This window comes from Cricetulus griseus, chromosome 4, assembly GCF_003668045.3.
Source record: "Cricetulus griseus strain 17A/GY chromosome 4, alternate assembly CriGri-PICRH-1.0, whole genome shotgun sequence".
Classification (NCBI taxonomy): Eukaryota; Metazoa; Chordata; class Mammalia; order Rodentia; family Cricetidae; genus Cricetulus; species Cricetulus griseus.
The window spans coordinates 172,335,785-172,360,271 of NC_048597.1; the positions used below are offsets into that span (position 1 = coordinate 172,335,785).

Here is a 24,487-nt window from a genome sequence, read left to right on the forward strand (position 1 = left end):
AGCTATCAGACACATTCTTAGTTTCTTCCCATTTGCGCAAGTCCTTTTGTAAGCCATTGTGTTCCACTGAAAAGGGTATATTGGAGCAATATCAATTCAGAAATCTTAGTGTGATCTGTGGGTCTGATTTGGTCTCAGCCTTGCATCTGTGTTGCCTGGCTCTTCTGTGGAGGTGGGTAATAGATCCTCATGAAGAGCTTGCACATGGATTGATTTGAGCCAAGCTAATAATCTAAATGCTGAAGACAGAGCACTGAGTACCTAAAACAGGGACACAAACTATCATCTACTGCCTATTTGATATATAACCTGTGAGTGGAGCACAGGAAGTAATACACTGTGCTAGTGATAAAACACCATGACCAAGGCAGCTTATATGAGAAAATGTTTCTTTGGGCTTATGGTCCAAAGGGATGAGAGTCCATTGTGGCAGAACAGAGGCATGGCAACAAGCAGCAGGCATGGGGCAGGAGCAGGAAGCAGAGAGCTCACATGGTGGACTGCAAGCACAAGCAGAAAGAGGAGACTGGAGATGGCCCAAGGCTTTTCATCTCAAAGCCCACCTCCTCTGTGGTACTCCTCCAGCAAGACCTCCCCAACAGTGCATTAACTGGGGACCAAGTGTTCACATATCCTAGACTGTGGGGGGCATTCAAATGGCTGCACATCTGTCTGTGGCTCTTTTCATTCTACAGTGGCAGAGTATAGAAGCTGCAGCAGAGAAAGTGCTGTCTGCCAATCATAGAACATTACCCAGCCTTTCACCAAGAAAGTTTGCCTGTCTGTGAAGGACTGACACAGAGCCGGTGAGAATTACCTGTGTATTCTTGAGGAAAGAGAAAGGAGTACTTTTTCTATACAATTTTATGTGTAATGTATTATTACAAATAACTGATGAAATGTGTCTGTTTTTCTTCTTTTAAGATAGTGAAAAAGGTTGGGTGTGGGGCTGGAGAGCTAGCTTAGTGGGTAGGAGCAAGTACTGCTGTAACAGAGGATGTGAGCCTGGTGCCCAGCACCCATGTTGTAGTGCTCATAATTGCCTGTAACTCTGTCACCAGGGAACCCAATGCCCTCTTCTGGCCTCCACAGGAAACTTAAAACAGCTGTTTTATTTGTTGCTGCGTCTGTTGGTCATTGTTTAGTCTGGACTCTGCTACCTGGTTTTGTCTGGGTAACTCTCATGGCTACAGTAGTGGAGTAGGACCACTAGGATGAGATGACCTAACATGTTGGTACTGGTATTTCTGACACTTTGAAAAGCTTGCTTGGCTGGGTAGCTGCATGGCTGGGTGACCACATGGCTGGGTGGCCACTTTTCTGTGTGGCCATACATATGGCTGAGCTTCTTTTCTTTCATGATCTGTCATCCTTAAGGGGCCATGCTTGTCCAGTGAGGCGGTGGCAGTCTAAGATGGCAACAGTGGCAGACGCAGGTGTCTTGAGACCTGTCTTCAGTGTCGCACAGGTTACTTCTGTTGCATTCTGTTGGTCAGGTAAAACAAGTTCCCAGTCCAGCTCACACTCAGTGGATGAGGAAGTACATGCCAGACCCTGAAGGGAGGAGTGGGGAAGTCACTCTTCAAATGGATCAGCTTACCCAAGTGGGAGGAACAATTGTGTGTCACAATCTACCACTGTAAATATCTAAGTTACTAAGGGAAAAAAGCAACAGAACCGAACTGAGGGGCTTGTTTCAAAATTTAGCAGTTGCGTGTGCACTTAGAAGTGTTTCTCAGACAATTTTTGGAGAGCTGTTGTAGACACTATACTTTTAAGATGGGCATAAATATGGCAGCAGGCCATAAACTTTAATTTTAAGTATTTTTGTGAATGTGTTCATGTGTACACATGTGTGGAGGTGTGTGCATGTATGTCCATGTGCATGTGGAAACCAGAGGTGGACATTAAGGTGCTGCCTTCAGTTACTTCTCTACCTTATTTTATATTAGGGTTTTGAAACGGTCTCTTTCTGAATCTGTTGTTTGTCAATTAGTTAGGCCTGCTGGCCGGCAAGCCCAAGGATCCCTCTGCCTCTGCCTCCCCAGCACCCAATCACAGGCTCAGCACCCAACTTTGTTTTTTTTTTTTTTTTAATGTAGGTACTAAGGCTCTGAACTCAGGTCCTCATGCTTGCCCAGCATACACTTTACTGACAAAGCTGTCTTTCCAGCCCCATCACATACATTTAAATATGTCAGGCATATGCTAAGACTCACTGGGATTAACTGTCTGCAAAACAACTACATTAAACATTTGTGTAGAAATAGTATTGACTCGATGTATGAGGAAAAAACCCACTTTCTTACAACCATCTCTTTTCCTGTGGCACTTTAAATATTTCTCATTTTAAATAAAACATATTGGCGGGAATTGTAAGGCTTGCTTTCAGCTTCATTCTTCTTATTTTTAAGAATTTATTTTTAGTTATTGTCTCGAGCCCTTAGCAGGTTTTGACCTGGGAGGAATGACAAACTCAGCGAGTTGGTTTTGAGTATAAATTTTACTTCACACTTATGTCAAAGCAACACACAAGCATAAGCAAACAATCCTAAGAACCACAAACAATAGGCTCACAGCAGGGGGCACCTCTCCTGCAGCGGCCAGCATGTTCTGGCTCTGGACTTCCGCTCCTCTGGATTCAGGCCTGTGAGTCTCCTGAGGGCCCGGTGTTGGTGTCGTGGAGTCGGGCTCAGAACCGGACTCAGCTTGATGAATGAGTTGTCAGGTTAGCAGAGGAGAGCTCCAGGACATAGAGTCATGGTACACTCTAAAATTCCTAGTTCTGAGCTGGTCCTTAAATAAATCGCTAAATCATGCTAATCACACTTTGCCACACTTCACACATTTTCACTCTTATCTACAACGGCTGGGCTGCGCGTAGTGGGCCTACTCTCCCTTTCCTTTAATCTTTCTTCAGCGAGGCCTTTGCCTGCCTGGTTGTAGCCTCTGTCCTAATCTCCCTCCAGCCAGGCCTTTGCCTGCCTGGTTACAAGGCTCCTTACAGTTATGTTTGTGTGTGTGTTTCTGAAAGTGGTTATGTGCTTGTGAGTGCAATGCCCATGGGGTACAGAAGAGGGCATCAGATCCTTTGTAGCTGAAGTTTCAGGTGACTGAGAGCTGCCTGTCTTGGGAACTGGCAACTGGTCTTCTGCAAGTGCAGGGCAGGCAGGATCTTAACTTCTGATCCATATCTCCAGCTCCTCTACTTGATTACTGAACTGTCTTTTGAGTTCTTGGGATTGTATTTGTATTTCATTGATGCTTCTTTGCAAACTGTACCAAATGAGAAAGGCTTAGACATGGAAATAGCTGTTTTGTTTTCACTGTGATCCAGTTTGAGGCTCTTTAGCTAGTGTGTATGTTTTGCTTTTTATTTAGTGTTTCCTAAAACTGGCCAGTATTTGGCACTATTAAACATTTGTTAAAATGATCCATATATCTTCTTTGTATGGTGTGTGTCAGGGCAGAAGGTTTTAAAAGTTCCTGCTTGGTTTTTACCTCTATATTAAAAAAAATAAAATTACTCATAGTATTTAGGCATTTTAAAAGCTCTAGTTTGAATACATTTTTTAAAACCATTCAGGAGTTTACTTTTTTCAGTTAGCAATTGCTAAACATTTTAAAGGGGATGAAATGAAATCTGACCAGCCCAAGAGCTCTCTTTCTGTTCTGTGTACCAGTTAGTTTTGTTTAAGGTGCTTGAGAGTATTTGCCTGGGAATTTGGCGCATTTTCTTTTGGAGAGGTGAAATAAGTAGACAAACACACAAACAAAAAGGCACTTATTTGAATTGCAGAGGTTCTGTGCTGGCTGATTTTATGTCAGCGTCACACAGGCTGGGGTCAGCAACTGAGAAAATGCCTCTAGAAGATCCAGCTGTAGGCAAGCCTGTGGGGCATTTTCTTGATTGGTGATTGATAGAGGAGGGCCCAGCCCATTGTGGCACCACCTCTGGGCTGGTGATCCTCAGTTACTAGAGCAAGCAGGTTGAGCAAGCCATGGCAGCAAACCCCGTAAGCAGCACGCCTCCATGGCCTCTGCATCAGCTTCTTCCTCCAGGGTCCTGCCCTGTTTGAATTCCTGTCCTGACTGACGTCCTTTATTGATAAGCAGCAATGTGGAAGCTTAAGCCAAATAAACCTTTTATCCCCAAGTTATCCTGGTGCTTTATCACAACATCAGTAACCCTACCTAAAACAGGCACCTTCCAATCTTGATTGGTCTCCCCTCCCATCTGTTTGTTTTGAACCAAGGGACTCACACACCCTAATTAAGTACTGTACACTAAGCTAGTCTCCCGCCCTCTTCCTACTTTTTGTTTTGGAGTATGGTCTAAGTTGTCCTGGGTAGCCTTAAATTCACTCTGTAGCCTGTCCTGGCCTTGAACTTGTGATCCTTCTGGCTCAGCCTCCAAGGAGCTATGATTACAGGCCTGCACCAGCCTGGCTGCTCTATATTTTTAATGAACTTTTTTGAAGGCCCAGACAGTGCTAATAAAGGAGCACATGCCTGCCTTAGTTAGGGCTGGACAGTCTGGTATGTAAGCAGCAGCCTAGAATAGAATCTAGCTGGGAGGCCAGGAACTCTTGGCAGAGCATTGCCTTTTCTTGATTCTAAGTTCTTCACAAAAGTTTTCTCCCAGATTTCATGGCCACTTGAGATCCCTAAGTCAAGCTTGTTATTTAAATCATTTTTGTCTTTGACATTTCGTCTGTAATTCTGTGTACATGTGCAATCGTGGGTAGGTGCACATATATGTGTGTGTGTGTGTGTACACGTACATTCACATTTATTCTTGTGTGTGTGTGTAGGACAGAGTTGATGTCTAATGTCTTCCACAGTTGCCCTCTGTGCAGGCTAGTTTTATGTCAGCTTATCAGAGAATAGAGAACCACCATTGAGAAAATGTTTCCATAATATGATTGGCTGATAGGCAAGTCTGTGGGGTATTGTCTTGATTGATTATTGATGTGGCTGGGCCATCCCACAGGGAGTGGTGCCATCCCTGGGCAGGTGGTCCTAGGTGCTCTTAGAAACTAGCAGGCTGAGCAGGCCACAAGGAGCAAGCCAGTAAGCAGCACCCCTCCTGGCTTCTGCATCAGTTTCTCCTCTGTTTGAGTTCCTGTACTGACTTTCCTCAGTGATGGACTATGATGTGAAATTCTAAGCTAAAATAAACCCTTTCTCCCCAAGTTACTTTTGGTCATAGTGTTTTCTCTCAGCAATAGAAATCTCAACTAAGATGCTGTGTACCCTTTGAGGCAGGGTCTCTCACTGAAGCTGGAGTCTACTGATTTGGCTCACTGGCCTGTGCGGGGAGCTGGGATGACAGGTGTGCTGCTTCCCTGGTGTCTTACCTGGCTGCTGAAGGAAGATCCTTATGATTGCATCTCCCAGCCTCCCCTTGAAAGTAGTCAGCAGAGGAAGTCAGTAAAAGTGGGATGAAATCTCCTAGTACCTTCATCAGGAAGAAGATAGAGTATACGCTCCCTTCCCTCTTGTTCCAGTGAGACCTAATGGCAAACTTTCTGGGCATAGAGTGGTAGGATAGATAAGGAAGTACGGGGCATCAGGTAGGCGAGCAGGGACATGGAAATAATCACGGAGAAGAGTTGGGCTGAGGCACAGAGCCTGGCTGTATGTACAACTCTTGTTTCCTTAGCTCATTCTTTTCTCTTCCTCTTCGTTATGTCAGCTCCATTTTGCTGTTATATAAGAGGGGGACTGAATGACCTCTGGACTAAATGGAACCCAGGAAATCTTTGTAACCACCCACAGCTCAGTGAGCTGTCGAGCAGGTCTGATGTGCAGCCTAAGCTGTGAGGAATGCCCACACCTGTGAGCTTTGCTCTCTGGCTGCTTGTTTCTAAGCAGGGGTGGAACGTGCCTTGGGTTTTATTAATGCGGCGTACTGGTAATAACAGGGTACTGTAGAAGCCGGTTGTGCCGCGTTTCAATCAGACCCTCTGAGTTTACCTAAACTCACACATTATTTAGCACGCTCATATAGTTTTCCGCTGGAGAAGATTTTACTTAGTTGTTTCTATAGTTTTTCCCCCCTCAGAAAGGCTTTTATCTTGAGATTGTCAGCTGCTGGTTTTAATTAAAAATATTTATTTATTTATAGACAAGGTCTTACTATGTAGCTCCAGGGACCCCAGAACGTGGAAATTTGCCTGCTTCTGCCTCCTGCGTGCTAGGAATTAAAGGCGTGTGTGGCTGTGCCACCACATTTGTTTGCCTGGTGGGGGGACCGGAGCATGCTTCTAGCATGGAACATGTGTAGGGCGGAGGACAACTTGTAGGAGCAGCTTCTCCTCTTCCACCCTTGGATCCTGGGGAGTAAACTCAAGTTGTTGGGCGTGGCAGTCTCTTTACCTGTTGAACCATCTCAATGGCCCAAATTGCTAATTTTTTAAAGTATAGTTGAAAATTCTGTTTGTATTTTTAGGTTTAAAGTGGATGAGATAGATATCTGGTGGTTTTAGTAATTGCTTGGCTTTATAAACATTGCAAGTTGTTATTCAATATAAAAATCTTAGAAGTATAAAAAACTTTGGTGTGATTATGTGTGTGTAGTGTCGGTGCATATATGTAATGTATTGTGTGTACACACTCATGTGTATTATGTGTGTGCTGTATGTGCATGTGTGTGTGGTGTATGCATGTGTGTGTGGTGTGTGCACACTTGTGTCTGGATATATGTGTGTGATTTATGTGCCTGTATTGTGTGTGATATACGTGTATGTGTGGTGTATGTGCATGTATTATATGTGATGTATGTGTGTGTGATGTGTGCACTGAACCTGGAGCTAGGCTAGCAATAGCAAGCCTCACCTGTGCTTCTGTCTGTCTCCACTCCCACAGTGTTAAGATTAGAGGCACGTGAGGTCACACCTATTTTATGTGGTGCTGGGGATTCAAACCCATGTCCTTATCCCCTCAATATTCCCCCTTAAGCCCCCTCCTCAACCAGAGGATGAAACTTTTTTAAAGGTGATTTTAACATGTCCACAGAGTCTCCTGCAGACAGTCACCCCAGTCTCTGAGGAAGTTCCCTTGGAAATGTGTTTATGCTAAAACTAGGAATCCATGTTTTTGATCTGGGGATATCTGCCTTGTCCTCCAGCATGTATCTCCCCTGTAATACCACCAGCTTTCTTTGGAATATACCAGGCTCCTTCCAGCAGTGGTTCCCTGTCTGGGATGGAAGCCTTCATGGCTGGTCCCCATCACTCACAGCTCCCCCTCTGCTCTCCTCATTTCAGGGCTTGACTCCTCCCGGCTCATCCACCTCATCTTCCCCATGCTTACTTGACAGTGTTTACTTGACAGGTTTACCCTTTGTCCTTCTCCAGTGGAGTGTCTCATTCTAATTGGAGGGAGGTTTGGGCTTAGCATTCCCAGGGCCATCCCTTTGAACAGCACATATTTCAGACAGTACTTATTACTTATACAAATACCAATGGTTTCTTTCTTCCTTTGGCTATAAAGGACATCACATATGAGATGATGATGATGAAGATAATGATGTTGATGATGGTAATTTTGAGACAGGTTCTCACTATGTTGCCTGGCTAGCCTGCAACTTACTATGTAGACCAGGTTGGCCTCAAACACACAAAGAGCTGTCTGCCCTTGCCTCCTGAGTGCTAGGATTATCAAAGGCATGTGCCCACACAAGGTTTAAATTTGTAAGAGATATTTGTATTTCTATATCAGGATTTTTTTTTATTTTCAGTTGCTCAGAGAAGTGGGAATGGCTTAGCTAGTAGAAAGAATACCGGCCAAGAAATCCTAAAGGCTTCTAAGTGTTTGTAGCCTTAAAGCATATGGGATCCTCGGGGGAGAACAGAGGGCCTGAAGGATGGTTGACAGTCTCCATAGAAACCAGAAAGGACGGGGCTGGGAGAGCTTCCTGGAGGGTACACCCCAGGAGATGAGCCTGCTCTTCATTCTGATTATTTATCTGTACCCCTGACACTTTTTTTTTTTTTTTTTTTTTGGTTTTTCAAGACAGGGTTTCTCTGTGTAGCTTTTGGAGCCTATCCTGGCACTCTCTCTGGAGACCAGGCTGGCCTCGAAATCACAGAGATCCTCCTGCCTCTGCCTCCCGAGTGCTGGATTAAAGGCGTGCACCACCAACACCCGGCTCCCTGACACTTCTATAGTAAATGAGTTAGTGTGTTCAAAGGGTGACCACTTTGTGGCCTGCTATGGCAGACTGACCAAGTAGAGGAAAGGATTATGAGAACATGGTTGGTAGCCAGCCTGTCAGGAAAACAGCCACAGCCTGGGGATGGCAGTTGGCATCTGTCTTAGTCTGTTTTTCTGTGGCTGTAGCAGAATACCTGAGACATGGTGATTTTTGACTCGGCTCTAGAGGCAAGGGAGTTCAAGAGCACGGAGTCAGGCTCCTTTTCACTTGTAGGCAGGGCATCCTAACATGGAAGATGAGCAAGTGCGTGGGTGTGGGCCCCTCACTTCTCAACCCAGTCCTCCAAGAAAAGCTTAGTCCCTGTCACTGTAAAGACCAAATTCAGTGTGAACAGTTCAGCTTGTTTAAATCACAGTGTCTTAGACAGCCTCTGGGCTCGCAACTTGGGAGAGTGGCAACTACCTCCAAGTAAGAGTTCAACTAGGGGACACCCAAGTGTCACCTGCGTGGCATGTGGGAAACTCCGCATGTCATAGAAGTGTTCTGTGGGGTTGAGAGTGGTGGGGAGGTTAGCTTTGCGGGTCTCACAGAATGCGGCTTCACTTTAATCTGATTGCTAAAAGGGATCTTTGGTACCGAACTTCTCACCTGTGAGTGTGCATGAGGATGCTGTGGCATGCATGGGCAGAGCCGGGCAGAGAGAGGACAGCTTAGAGGAGTCAGACTGTCAGCCTTGGCAGACCCTGTCTTTGCCAGCTGAGCCCTCTCACTGGCCCCCTTAACACCTTCCTATTTCTTTACATCTATAACTTTTTTCCTCAGGACTTTCTATCCTAAATACTAAGTGAGTTCACACCCAATGTTGAAATCACACAGATTTAAAACAAAAAATCTCTGTTAGACCATAACAAAGTACTTAATAATGGTCATTTCTGATGGTGGGTATGCTGGCTTCCTCTTTCTCTATGACAAAACACCTGAGGCTGTCAACTTATGAATATTCTATGACCAGATACCTGGGGGTGGGGGACTCCCCACAGACCAAAGAATGTTCCAGAAACCAACAGCTGTGTATTCTGTAATTTAACTCAACTTGACACTATTTACCTAGAGACAGCACTAGATCCTGCAGGCTAAGACAATTGGCTTAGGCATTTGGGTTCAGATTTGGAGTTTTGTGTCCATGGCTGGCCCCCACACTTTCGGTGGGGTGATGAGGCAGGTGTCGTGTTGTCAGGAGTGAGTGGTGGAGGAGGGCACTCATCTCAGTACATCCGGGAATGAGGGGGTGTGGGGGAAGAGAAAGAGGACCAGGATTATCAGTGCCTTTAAAGAGGCTGCCCTCGTGATCCATTTCCTCCATTTACCTGAAGTGTCCACTGCATCCACAAAGCCCAGTATATATATATTCATTAGTGGACGAATCAAATCATGAGGCCAGAGCCCTTGGGATCCCCCTCTCAAAGGTCCCACTTTAAGGACTACTGTGCTGTGACCCAAACACTCAACATATGAGCCCTTGTGGATATTTCAGAACCAAACCATAGCAGGGAGATTATGGGTATCTTCATTTTCATTTGTAAGCATAAGTATAATCTAGGTTTTTTCTGTACTGAACATGCATTTCTTTTGTTGCTGTTTTGTTTTTGAAACAGGGTCTCACTGTGTAGCTCTGATTGTCTTGGATCTCATTATATATAGATCAGGCTGGTTTTGAACTCACAGAGTTCTGCCTGCCTCTGCCTTTAAAGGTGTGCATCACCAAACCTGGCCAAACACACATTATTCTAAATTTTTAAGAATTTTATATCATTTCTGAAAAAGTTATGACTTTACAATTGGTATGAATGAGGTGCCCATGTTAAGACTGGGGAGTGAGTTACTTGGTGTTGGCTTAGCACTCGTGTTAGTCACTTCTCTGTTGCTGTAATAAAATTCCAGGACCTAAAGTGACTTGTTGAAGGAAGGGTTTATTGGGCTTACAGCTCCAGAGGGAAAGTCCATAATGGCAGGGGAAGCATGGCAGCAGGCACCTGGAGCAGGAAGCTGAGAAGTCACATACCCATCCACCCATGCTTAGAAAGCCGAGACTGTGAACTGGAAGTGGAGTGAGACTGTACACGCTAAAAGCCTGCCCCCGGTGACTTGCTTCCTCCAGCAAGGATCCCATTTGAAATGATCTATAATGTCCCCAAACAACACTGCCAACTGGGACCAAATTTTCAAACGCCTGAACCTTTGGGGGACCTTTCTCATTCAAGTCACTTACAGGGTTTAAAGTTGTCATCCAGATAGACCCACCTGGTGAAATAGCTGTTTTGTGTTAGAATGTTGTATTTATTCTTTAGAAACAGCTATAATTCGACTTTACCATAGGTATTTTGGATAGCTGTATTTGGAGTTGATTATCTCCTTTTCAAACCAGTGTAGTAACTAACCATGGAACTGTCTTTGCTGGAGGATGGCTCATTTGGGAAAACTCTTGCCTTATAAGCACAAAGACCTGACCTTTAACCCCTAGAGCCCATGAGGAAATGCTGGGTGGTGTGGCATGAACTGGTAATCCCAACACTAGAGAGTCAGCAAGAGGAGGGTCCCTGGTGTTCCCTGGCCAGCCAGTCTAGGAGTTGGATAGATAGTGTTTCTGAGGATGACCCCAAAACTATCCTCCAGCTTCCAGACACAAGTATATGTGTGCAAACACACACACACACACACACACGTACATACACATATACCTAAAATTAAAAAAGAAGTGCATTTGTTATCCTTTTGGTAAACACTGATGCTTCTCAACAAAGATGAATTATTTGCTTTCAGAAGTGTCTTCGGGTTTGTATTGCTGTGATAAAGAGCACAACCAAAAGCAACTTGGGTAGGAAAGTGTTTATTTCAGTTTACAGTTCACATCACAGTGCATCTCTGTCTTGTGTCTTTTTCTTTAAATCCACACAGCCTGTGACTAGTGGTTTCTAGTACCCCCCATCCCCAGCACAGTGGGGCCATCTTGGAACCCAGGAGTCTTAATTAGGATTACTATTGCTGCAATGAAACACAATGACATAAAGCAACTTGGGGAGGAAAGGGTTTATTTCATTCACTGCTCCATATAACAGTTCATCATCAAAAGTAGTCAAGGCAGGAACTCAAGCAGGGTAGAAAACAGAGGCAGGAGCTGATGCAGAGGCCATGAAGGGGTGCTGCTCACTGGCTTGCTCCTCATAGCTTTGCTCGGCCTGCTTTCTTACAGAACTCAGGGCTACCAGCCCAGGGGGTGGCACAAACCACAGTGAGCTTGGCTCTCCCATATCAATCATCAACAGAGAAAATGTACCACAGCCTTGCCTGCAGGCCAATCTGGTGGGGCATTTTCTCAATTGCTGTTACTTCCTCCAAAATGACTCTATTTTGTGTCAAGCTGACCTAAAACTAGTCAGCACAAGAGGGCTTACATTTCCTCCTGCAGGGCTTGTGTTTAAGTGTCTAGCTGCTGCTTGCCAAGATACTGAGGTGTTCATAGCTGGTGGTTTCGTAAAGTACTGCAGGGGAAGGTGGGCTGCTGCTTCTGTTGGTGGTGACGCAGAAGAGGGCCTACCTGATAACCCGGTGATGCAGTTTAAGATATTCTCCATCAAAAAAAAAAAAAAAAAAAAAGCGTTCTCTATCAAGTGGGCTGAACCATGTGTGAGCAGTACAGGGATGTCAGAGGTGCAGAAGCTGACTAAGCAGAGAACTGCGCTAAGCTTTAGCAGTTACTATCAGGTGATGGCCACCCTCACCTGCCTTGGTGTTTTAAGAAGCTGTAAGTTTGTGTTAATCGTTGTAATGCTATCATAAGAAATCACGTTTATTTTGGAAATGATTGCTGACTGAAAATCCTAGCTAATATGAAATCATTCCACTAAAAACTGCAGCATAGCATCATGGCATTGTTGAGTGTGCAGTTCAGTGTTGAGTGTGTTCACAGTGTCCAGCAGCTGATCTACAGAACTTCCTCAGCCTACAGGACTGAAATGGGGACTCCCCCTTTTCTTTTCAGATTTATTTACTTATTTTCTGAGTGCTCTGCCTGCACGTACAACTTTTTGCCAGAAGAGGGCATCCGATCCCACTATAGATGGTTGTGAGCCACTATGCGGTTTCTGGGAATAGAACTCAACACCTCTGAAAGAACATCTCTTTAATCACTGAGCCATCTCTCCAGACCTGGAACTCTACCTTTCCATCAGCCACTTTTCTCCCCTGCCGCTGGCTTTGTCAGCTGACACCCTCATTTGGTATATTTTGTTGTTTCTATGAATTTAACTATTTTAGATTCCTATGAAGGTGACATTATACAGTATGTGTGTGTGTGTGTGTTGTGTGTGTGTGTGTGTGTGTGTGTGTGTGTGAGAGAGAGAGAGAGAGAGAGAGAGAGAGAGAGAGAGAGAGAGAGAGAAAAGGAGCAGGAGGAAGAGGAGGTCAACTTATTTTACTTAGCACAGGGTTCCAATGGGATGTGATTGCCTTCATTATTAAGAACTGCATAATATTCCATTGTTTATTCATCAAGTATTGTCTGGGTCGCTTCTGCTCCCAGCTGTTGGGAGGAATGTTACAGAGGGCATGGGGATTCTTTGGAATGGATGCCCAGGAGTAGAGCGGCCTCAGGCTCTCCACATCTCTCTCTCTCTCTCTCTCTCTCTCTCTCTCTCTCTCTCTCTCTCTCTCTCTCTCTCTAGTAAGTTACTCTAATGAGTATAAGATCATGTCTTAACAATCACTTCTGAGAAAAATGGTTATCTACCCACAAAAGAATGAAGCTAACCTCTTATATTACATCCAGTTAAAAACATCTGCCTTCATATGCTTACAAACCTAGACATAGACTTTATCACTGTAAAACCAGAAGAAACACAGGAGGAGCCTTCACCACGCTGGAGTTCTTGCATATGACACCAAAGCAGGAACTACCCCGGAGTCACCTCCCATATAAGCACTTCTGCCCATTAGAAGAAGCAGTGGGCCCAGTGAAAAGGCAGGATAATTATCTACCCATAAAGGCTACTATGTAGAAGATCAATATATTTTCAAATCTTTTGCTGTATTTTTATTTTGCGTGTGCGTGCTTGCATGCCACAGTTCACATGTGGTGGTCAGAGGACAACTTGCAGAAATCTGTTCTCTCCTCTGCCACGTGGGCCCTGTGATTGGACTCAGATGCTTTTCTGCAGAGCCATCTTGTCAGCCGGATTGTCTCTGTAATCGTGGCAGGCTGTCAATGCTTACCAAATAGTTTTTCTGCATTAGTTGAGATACTGTCCCCTGCCCAGATCACTTGGTGTGTGATGCTGATTGATTTTTGTATCATGAACTCTCCTTGAGTTCCAGTAATGGATTCTGTCAGTATTTTTCATTATAGCACTTAATTTTTCAAATGTGCTGTTGAATTTGGTTCACACTGATTATTTTGATTGTGTTCAAAGCATGTGATAGACATCTGATTGTATCCAAACATGATATAATATGTAGTTTTAAAAAATAGGACTTGAAAATTGTACACCAATATTATCACGCCTGCACCTTCCATTTTTTTATACTTGTTTAATGTCCTTAAGTATCCAGTAAGTAGCCACACTACTCAAAGAATCTGTTTGCTCAGGGACTGATGTTCACTGCCTGTGTGTTTGGCTGTTAATAGTCCCTTGTTCCTTTTAATCTATCTGCTTCCATCTTTCTTTCTTGCTGTGTGTGTGTGTTTTAGATTTATTTTATTTTATGTGTATGAGTGTTTTGCCTGCATATATGTACATGTGCCATGTGTGTACAGTACCCATGGAGGCCAGAAGAGGGTGTCAGATCTCCTAGGAGCTACAGTTGTGAGCTGCCATGTGGGTGCTGGGATTTGAACACAGGTCCTCTTTAAGAGCAACAAGTGCTCTTAACCACTGAGCTATCTCTCCAGCCCTTTCTTGCCTTTTTTTTTTTTTAAGAAACCACGATTTCCCCTTTTTCTTTTTTTAAATTTTTATTTCTGAATCTCACAAGTGATATATCTATAATTTATCCTATTCCTCTTTCCCCTTGTGTTTCTTGTAAAAGATTAATTTCAAAGGTTTGGATAGATTTTTATTTTTACTTTTTTTTTGCTTAGACCTCTTCAAAGGTGGTGGTATGTTCAGCTACCAGACAATGTAGTCACCTTTGTGTGATGTCAGCAGTCACTAAGGCTCCTGGCCCAGAGTCACTGACTGAGTAAAGACTGAAAAGTAAAGTTTCTTTTCTGTCACCAATACTCTTCTATGGATAATCTTAAGGGCTCCATTGGGAGAGTGTTTGCCTAGCATGCAGGGAGCCCTAAGTTAGACTCCCAGTGCCCTACAAACTGGGTATAAACTGCTCCACTGGTCCACACAGCAGGGGGTGGCAAGCTGGGTTCTGGGCTCAGATTGGTCCAGCCCTGAAGCCCCTTAAACCACTGCTGACAGTGCTTCTGAGGGGCCCAGCAATGTCTGCCAAGCCAGAAAGGCAACCCAAGGTTCATGGCCCAGGAGGGGAGGACAAGAAGAACCTTGTGCTGAGTAAAGGGCTCACTCACAGCTAGCTGAACCACCCACAGCTTCCTGCCTAGTTAATGGGGAGTGTGGGAGAGAGAAGACTCGGGGACTGGAATTCTTCTTCCTACAAAGTGGCTACCAGATTGCTCATTTAAAAGTCAGTTTCATGGCTTCAAGAAAAACCTCTGCTGTGTAGTAGAGGGGTCCTGGGGTGGGGGTGGGGGGCAGTGGATGTAAAGTATAAAGACAGAGATGTCTGCAGTTTGAAGAAGGATCCCTTAGACCAGCTAGAGGAATGGGGCGGAGTAATGGGGACATGCTCAGATAGAGGAGTCTGTGAGGCCTCTGGGGACATGACAATTTGAGAGTCACCCAAGTGGAAGCCAGGGAATACCCTACCAGATCCAGGGGCAGCAGAGTCAGGGCTCTACTCTGATTCTTGGGGAGCCACTGTGGAGGGTGTGTGAATAGGGCTGGGATGGTGGCTTCTGGGGCAGCCATCTGCGTGAAGGCACACAATCCATCTCCTGAGCTGAGAGTCTCTTATGTGACTTTGGAGAGTCTGTCTAGCCTCCCCTAGATCATCCCTGAAGAAGAGTGACTACGCTGGGTGGAGTCTCTGGGGCTGGGTGACCCCTTGGTATCTCATGTGGTCTGGGAGGAAAGCACCTCATTGTTTTCAAAACAATTCATCAGGGTGTGTGACCATATATGCTTATAATTAGAATATGGGCCTCATGGTTTACATTGCAACCAGAGGGAACCAGTTCCTTGTTGGAGTTCATGCAGCATTTTCAATAGGCAGCGTGATCTATGGTTGGACAGTCACCTCCTTCCTCTAAGCCGTGCTTGGAATGTATCATATTCCCACCAAGCAGTTTTCCTGAATATGTCTTTTTAGCAAATATATAAATTATTCTCATGCACGGACACACACACACACACACACACACACACACACACACACACACACACACACACACACACCCCTAAAGCAATGTGGAAAATCTTGGTATTGTAGGGAGTACAAGAACATAGGGGTTGTTGCTTTTCTCTCCCCACTCTTTCCACAGTTGTGATTTTTATAATGAAGCTTGGCTTTGGGACGGGTTTGCTTCCTTCGGTCTTAATCAGTTTATTTACTGTGTTTTGCTTTTATCCACGAATCAAGATCATTTGACTTTCTGCTGATAATAGTATGTACTCATTCTAACAGGCAGGGCACTTAGCTTGGAAATGCAGAGTACTGAGTTAAATTTAAATTTTTAAATTAAAATTTGTGGCACAGTCTTCACCATGATGATATCTTGGCAGTGCCCTTGTCCCTTCTTGTTTGACATGTGAGGAGACAGACTGGCAGCAGTTGTAAGCTGAAACCTAGTTGTATGCAGAGCAGGCCTGCCAGGGGTACTAACATTCAAAGTGGGATGATTTTGTGTGTGTGTGTGTGTGTGTGTGTGTGTGTGTGTGTGTGCTCTCATGCGTTTCCTTAAATGAAAGCATGACACACTTGCTTTAAATAGGATTGTGTATCCTGTTTGTCTAGGCTAGTGAAACTCCATGATAGATGACCCTGAGATTGAAACCAGCTTTAAATACTGTTTTGTTGAATAACCAGATTTGTCTGTGCACCTCCTGGTCACATCGGCACACACTTGCACTGATTTGTACTGACGTGGTCAGCACGTTTCACAATGCGCTTGAGTCATTTCCCCAGGAGACCTGGGTTTGGTTACTCATAGGGAAGGCATGCATTGACAACAAGTTCCTGGCCCCTTTCTATCACCCAGCTGTCAGGTCCTATGGAATCTAAAATAGAACTGTGCTGATGGTTCCAGGCCACACACTGTTTACCGGTCACTTTGGAGGTGGCCAGTCTCGTGCACAGCAGTGTCTGGACTGCTGGGTGGATGAAGCAGGATGTGGGGTTTCTTCCAGTCCCCTGAAAGGGGATGACTCTGAAAGCCTGCTACTCACAAGAAAGGAAGAAAGAGGAGGAGTTACGTACCTGACTCTGGGCAGCTCTGCTCCGGTGCCTGGCAGCAAGGGGAGACGTTTTTCAGCCTTAGGAAGGGGGAGAAGGATCCGGAAGATGAAGAAAATAAATCTGCAGATTCAAGCTACGTGCAGTCCAGCATGTGAGGGGCCAAGTCCCTTGCGAGGAATCTGCAGAGATTTGTAACTTAATGCAACACGAACCAGAAGCCTGGCTATGATGAACTGTTGGCTCTCTTGCGCTCCTAAGCACACAGTAGGTATCTTGTGGAACAGAGATCTGCACACAGGCTTCCCGTGTGCTTTTAAAGTGTCCTGTCTTATTAACAGCACAGTCAGTCTCTGTGCTGGTGATTTTCTTTCTGTTTTTTTTTTTTTTTTTTTTTTTCACAGTGTCAATAGCAGCTGACAAAGCTTTTGTTTTCCTGGGCTTTAAAAGCACAGGACAGAATGTTAGTAACTGGTCTATGGAACTGTTAACTGACGTTGAGCCAGAACTGGAAATGGTGCTTGATGAAGTCGGACTTAAAATTACTCTCAAGCATGAGACTTTAATCACATTGAATTATCTTTCTTCTTCTTTTTGTGAAAGCCTTGCTTGAAAGTTTGTGGTGGTTTGTAGGCTGTGCAGACCGTTTTTCTACCCAGCAAGTTTCCTTGGGGATCAGAGCTGTTTTAAGTCTAATGATAAACTAATCAGTTTAGGGCAGGTATTTGTGTGATAAGCATGACCTAATCCCTTGGACATTTGACAGCCAAGTCTCTTCCGCCTAAATTCACTGTTGCTCCCCTAACCAGGCACTAGGCTGTTTTGCTCTGTCTGAAAAGAGAGATGATGCCTAAGCTATCGTTTAGGTTTTGCGTCAGGGGGTAGGCTTCAGTCACATATTTGGACTTTTGAAGTTAGAGGAGAAGGGCTGATCACTAATTTAACCTCAACACATCATTTCTGAAGTCTGTAGGTACTGAAACCAGGGTCTGTTAAACTAAATCTCAGGAGTCAGACATTGAATTTTTACATCTGTCTTCACATTTAATTTTTTTTCTATTTTCTCTTTCAAGTACTTCATGAGTCAATTGGTAGAATTTACTATGGAAATTTAAGAAGTTAGTGACTCTTTTTCCTTGTTAATCATTTAGAGGGTTTTGTGGGCAAAGGATTGACTGGCTTTGCCAATTATGTGAAAATGCTTAGGTCTTGTGGCGTTATAGAAATAACACTGATTTAGCATGGAATTTAGCAATATTTTATTACATTTAAAAAAACTTTATGTGTGTATGCATGAGAGTGTGCACAAGCCATACATAGCTCGTGTGTCCCAGAGGACAACCTGTGATGTCAGTCTTCTCCCTCTACCATGTAGATATGGGGATCAAACTCAGGTTATCAGACTTGGTGGCAAGCACCTATAGTTTCTGAGCCATCTCTCCAGTCTCAATGTAATATTTTAAAAGATTAAATCTTATGTGCTTAAAAACACGTATCTTGTCAACCATTTATTAACTCTTTCTTGGTCTTCCTTTCTAAATGTTATACCATACCTACACTAGATGTTTACATATGTATAAGCATAGATGCCTATATTTTCTTTTTAAAAATAATTTATTTTTCTGTTCCCTAACTTGAATTAATAATAAAAAAAGGGAAAAAAATAATTTATTTTTATTTTATGTGCATTGGTGTTTTGCCTAGATGTATGTCTGTGTGAGGATGCCAGATTCTCTGGAACTGGACAGTTGTGAGCCACAATGCAGTTGCTGGGAATTGAACTGGGTTCTCTGGAAGAGCAGCCAGTGCTCTTAACTGCTGAGCCATCTCTCTAGCCCCAGGTGTTTATATTTTCATTCCTTATTCTGGCACATCTGTGTATTGAGAAGAGATCCAAGTTACTGACATCATGGTGTGCTCTCTTCTCAAAGCTAACATAGCCTTGATGTGATTGAAATATACATTGTCTGCTACTTCCTCCTGGGTTTGAAATCATCTTCATCTTCCTTTCCAGTATATATGTGCTGGGTCTTTGCAAAAATACAAAACCTGCGGGCAGTGGTAGTACATGCCTTGGTAGACTGAGGCGGGCGGATGGCCTCAGTTTAAGGCCAGCATGGGCTCTATAGGGAGAGCCTGTCTGTTTAAAGCAACGGCAACAAACAAACAAAAAGGTAGTACTTTAGAGTCTTTCTTCTTTAGTTTTTTTTTTCTGCATAAAAGTTTTTTTTTTATCCTAATGTGCAGGTATTCATTCCCTATTCTTTTGAATATTGTGTGTTTATAGTTGTAATCTCACAATGTCTTTGAAATAGACTTCCCATGACTCATGTGTTTGGGAAGGTTTTATATGCCTATTTTCCTAGCACTCAGAAGGCAGAAGCAGGTGGATCCCTGTGAGTTCAAGACCAGCCTGGTCTACACAGCAAGTTCTCGGCCAGCCAGGGCTACATAGAGAAACCCTGTCTCCAATAAGTTAATAAGTAAGCAAGTAAATAAATAATCTGCTATTTTGGTAAAACACAGCAGAGAGAAAGAAATTTGATGTAGAGCTGGAAATGGAATGATACATTCTGCAGGGCCTTCTCCCCTCTCCTTCCCTTCCTTGTTTGAGAGAGCTGACTAATATAGTATGTTATATTTCCTTTATCTCCCTCTTCTTTTTTTGTAGCATTTAGCAGAGTGGAATAAATATGATGACCGATTGATGAAGGCTGCTGAACGGGGGGATGTGGAGAAAGTGTCCTCCATCCTTGCCAAAAAGGGTGTCCATCCAGGCAAGCTAGATGTGGAAGGCAGATCCGCGTGAGTATTGCCCTGTCACTGAGGCCTGGGTGGAGCCTTGGGATCCAGATGTTGCTGTGAACTGTGGTTATCCCTGTTGTTTTAAAAGCCTGAACCGCTACTGTTTGCTATGAACTAGTTTTGATTGTCCTCCATTTAATACTTTACAGTGTTCAGTTGTTTAGGTAGCGCCCAGCCTGTGCTATTTGGGGTATTTTCACTGATAGACTTTTCTTCAGTCCTTCTATTTGAACTTTGAAGCAGTCAAGTAAAAGGAGCAGTTTAAAGTCTGCAGAACTTCAATAGCTTATTCTGACCTCAGGAATCCCTGAGCTGGGAGGAGGGCCCCAGCTTTTGCCTTTGATGAATTCTGCAAAGGACACTGTCCTTTCCTCCAAACCTCAATTTGGGTTTTTAATTCAGATCATTAGTTTCAACAAGACTGAGAGGAGCAGTGAGGATACCTGCAATACGTAGTATGCCTTGGGTAGACACGCTAATGGAGCCCACCCTCTGCATGTTTGGTTGAACTGACTCCCAGAATGCTGTGTGCCTCTAAGAAAATGTCACTCCCACCCATCCAGACCTTCAGTATTTATTCCCCTCTGGTTGAGGAACAAAAGCAGTTGGGTTAAAGGGTAGATCCTGACTCTGTTAAGACTCCAGTGACAGCCTCTGCAGCCTTAGCTGGGAGCCTTTCCAGCAGCACAGGTGAAAAGTCCCATTTTCTAAAATCCTGTCTCAGCCTTATGGGAATTTTCTTTTCTTTCAAAATCTTATAATTGCAAGCTGATGCTAAATATGGAAGTGAATATTAGGAAGTTAATCATTAATGTTTGATGTAGATTATGACTTTGGAATGTGTAATATTTCAGTAGAGCAAAGTGTGACTGCAAATTCATGCAAATTTGGATGATTTTGACAGCAATAAAGCGTTCACAGTCAGTTTTATCCAGCAGCTTTCTGGTTTTTGTTTGTTTGTTGCTTGCTTGTTTTCACTAAGAACAGGGTCTCTCCATGTAGCCTTAGCTGACTTCACTAAGATGTAGACCAGGCTGGCCTTAAACTCATGGAGACCTGCTGTCTCAGCCCCCCAAATGCTGGGATTAAAGGTGTGTGCCACCATGCACTTTAACTACAGGAAATAAGTTATTGTTATTTTTACTTCTTTTCCTACTTTTTTTTTTATTTTATGCTGTTTTATGTGGCTCATGGTACAGATGGTGAAATGTAACCTCTACAAGTGATTGTCTTTCTAGTCTCATCTTTCCGCAGTGCTAAGATGTTAAGTGGTGAAGCCCATAGTGTGACCATATTTCTTTCAGTGTTTGGAGTGGTTGCTTGAGAGTCTGCTGGGCTCTCTGTGATTAGAAGCTCAGTCCTCAGGTTATCTGTACTGACTGAGCGGTACAGAATCAGTGTCATCTGGGGGAACGCTTGAGTCCTGTCAGCCTTGCTGGTCTTGTAGGGAAGAGCCTTCGTGGTACTCATAGGGCAAAATGTTTCCCTTTTTATTAATATGTATGAACTATATATGCTTTCTTAATGAAAGCATTTTATATTTATTTAGTGTGTGTTATAGATGTATGTTCTATATTATCCCTAGCGGCAAAACAATTTGAAATTTGAAATATTTTATTTTCAGTTTTGAAATTTTAAAAGACAGTTTTAGTTTGAAAATATTTTGTTTTTAATTTTTACTTTTGAAAATATTCATTTTATGTGTAGATGTATGTGTGCATGTTTGTGTAAGTGTGTATGTGTATGTGTGTGCTCAAGTGTATGTATGTGCACCACAGGAATGCAGGAGCCCACAGAGGTAGAAAAGTGCATTGGATTCCCTGGAATTGGAGGTACAGACAGTTGTTAGCCACCATGTGTGTGCTGGGAAGTGAGCTGGGTCTTCTACAAGAACATTCAGTGTTCTTAATTAAAAAGAACCCAAGGTTTTGAATTTCAAAACTCAAGGTTTTGAAATTCTACTAGGAAAAAAAAAAAGCAACAAGTATTTGAATTTGCTGTAGTTCCAAAAAGGGACTAGGGATGGTGGTAGTGGTAGACACCAAGTTCAGTGGGCAAGAATATCCACTCCACTAGAGAGTGGTGGTGCACACTTTTAATCACAGCACTTGGGAGGCAGAAGCAGGCGGATCTCTGTGAGTTTGAGGCCAGCCTGGTCTCCAGAGTGAGTTCCAGGACAGCCAGAGCTGTTACACACAGAAATCCTGTCCCAAAAAACAAAACAAGAAAACCAAAAATCAAAAAATAAAGAATATCCATGTCAGGTAGCACATAACCTCTGGTAACTCCAGCTCCCAGGGATCCAACACTGTCTTCTGGCCTCCAGATACCCTCAAGCACACAGACATACACACATAAACATATACAGATGTACACACACAGACATACACAGACACACATACATACATGCAGATAAACACACATACAGACACACATATACAGATATACACACATACAGATAGATATACACATACAGACATGCATACCGATATACAGACACACACACTACATGTATGTAAAAAGGAGGCTTTCTCAGTTGAACAGGAGTATTTCTGTAAAGCGCTTTCTCATACTTCATGTATGGCTCTGTGCATATGTTTCTGTGATTGACATGTCTTCTTCTTCAAGCATGCCTGCTATTTATAGCTTGGCAGCACTTGTGGATTAGCAGGGACTCCTGCTCTCCCATGCACCATCTGTGCTTTGTTGGCTGTTTTGAAGACCATGGTCTTACAAAGCTTATGAGATGAGGAGTGAAAGCAAAGGACCTCAAACTGGTATTTTCTAAGGCATAACCTTAGGAGGCTGAGGACCTTAGTATGAAGGAGGTACTGCTGCCTCTGAAGGGCTGCACAGTGTGTTTTAGTCTAATTGACTGCTTCCTTGTCTCAGGGAGATTGAATGATGCCCATGGCCCAAATGTGTTTGTCCTATAAATGGAGAACAAATGTGTTGCTTAGCACCTATTGTCCTCTGTCTAATTTAAACTGAATGTAGCGCTTAGGAAGGATTGGTCTCTAGTTTGCATCTCACCTGTCATGCTATTACTAGAGTCATATGATGATGGCCTGCTATCTGGAAGTGAATTTTCAAGCCACTTGCAAATTTTCTCTCGGCTTTTTCCTTAGCAGACATTTGAGAGTGTCACTTCTGACACTTGTGTCTGGAGATATAGCAAAGTAAAACATGATCAACTTTGCTTGAGAGTTTACATTGAGTGACAAGAGAACCACAGGCCACAGAGAGAACCAGTATTGGATTTATATGGGATAAAATGTTCATCCTATAATGAATAGTGAAGACAGTGATGGGGCACGAGGAGAGCTAAGGCTTCAGGCAGTGGGGAGCATGAACTTGTCTGTGATGGCAGGGACAGGGCCTCCTGCCGAGAGTGAGTCCACCTGCGAGACTTGCACTTTGACTTCCTCCTCCTGACATCTTCAAGGGAGGCCCTCCTGTCAGGACCCCTTTCCTGTGTCAGTTTGGACTCTATGTCCTTTCCCCGAAGCATCCAGTCCTCTTACCAGTTTGGATTTGAGTGAATTCTAGTCAGCTAGTAAAATACTAGATGAGGAAAGAAAGAATGGGGAATTTTGTTAGCTGGTGCTAAGTACCTAAATGCTTAGAGTTAGCTTGTCTTTTTGACAAAAGATTTTATTTTATGTGTATGCATGTGTGTATGGAACCCCAGGAGGCCAGAAGAATGGCTGCCTGCAAGTGCTCTTAACTGCTGAGCCCTCTCTCTAGCCCCAAAGTTAGCATCTTAACAGGCTTGACTTACCTCATTAGGGAGCTTAGTCAATGAGGCCTGCTGATGCAAAACTTCAGGCACTCGGTGGAATTCAATGTTTGCATTAGTTGGAGGGAGAAAGTGTGGGTTAGGCTGATAATTCTGGAGAGAAAAGAGAGTCTGTGTTCTGCTTTGGTCTTCACCTTTTTCTGTCACTTTATTTCTTGTGCAGTTAAGTCAAACAAAATAACTTCATAAAAATGTTTCAGTGTGGGTGCTGGGAAAATTGCTTAGTGATGAATGTTTGCCACCCAAACATGAAGACCAGAATTCTCATCCCTGAAATCATGGAAACTCTGGGGGTTTGTGGCGGCCTGCTATCCTTTCCTGAGCCCTGGCTCAGAAAGTGGAGATAGGTGGTCCCTGGAGAAGTTGGCTGGTCAGACCAGCCTTCTCAGCAAACCCTGCACTCAAACGAGAGACCCTGCCTCTGTGAGTAAGGCAGAGCCTTGTAGATTGAAGTTTCTGTCCTGCCTGTCCCACAGCCGTTTAGTCCCAAATAAACACACAGAGGCTTACATAATTATAAACTGTTTGGCTGATGGCTCAGGCTTCTTATTGGCTAGCTCTCTCTTAATTATTAACCCATTTCTGTATATCTCCACTTGGTCTTGGCTTACTGGTGATGACCAGATCTCTTGCTTCCTTGGTGCTACATGACATCTCCCTGACTCCGCCCAATTTCTTTCTCTATCCCTGTTTGATTTCCCAGCTGGCTAAATCTTGCCTATCCATTGGCCAAAACAGCTCTATTCATCAGCCAATGAAAGAAACAAATATTCACAGCATACAGAAGGACATCCCCCATCAGAGCCTGATCAAGAAAGTCTCCCAAAGTCAGCCTTGGGCACACATGGACACGCACACCATAGTCACATGCCAAAAAACAAAGACAAAAGGAAAAGTTCCAGTGTGCCTTATTTAATTCCAATACCCAGGGTTTTTGATAGAAATAACAAATTACAAGGCTAATGGTATTATATAATAGCATTTTGTTTTATTAAAGCTGTTGAATATTAAAATATTTCATGCTAAAGAGGTATTTCTAGAATGACTTGGCTTGGTTTATGAATCAGATTTTTAAGCATTTCAGATTTTGGAACTAAAAAACATTCTGTCTGTAAAAGTGATCTAACAGAGCAAAGCCTTTGTAACAGTGTGTGTATGTGTGTGCTCATGTGTATTACAGAAAGGATGATGTTGGTAGAACA

General features: G+C 43.6%; 1 protein-coding gene across 2 annotated transcripts in view; it reads left to right on the plus strand.

Moving 5' to 3' along the window:
* Uaca (uveal autoantigen with coiled-coil domains and ankyrin repeats) overlaps window positions 1-24,487 on the plus strand; it is an 87,571-nt gene that overhangs the window by 29,501 nt on the left and 33,583 nt on the right. Inside the window, exons 1-2 of one of the 2 annotated variants that reach the window (XM_027414838.2) lie at window positions 16,488-16,948; window positions 19,353-19,486. In XM_027414838.2, the coding sequence (XP_027270639.1) occupies window positions 16,910-16,948; window positions 19,353-19,486 (173 nt within the window). In that variant the 5' untranslated portion in view covers window positions 16,488-16,909. Of the gene's footprint in view, window positions 1-16,487; window positions 16,949-19,352; window positions 19,487-24,487 lie in introns of those variants that run through there. The other variant, XM_027414837.2, reaches the window with a different exon arrangement.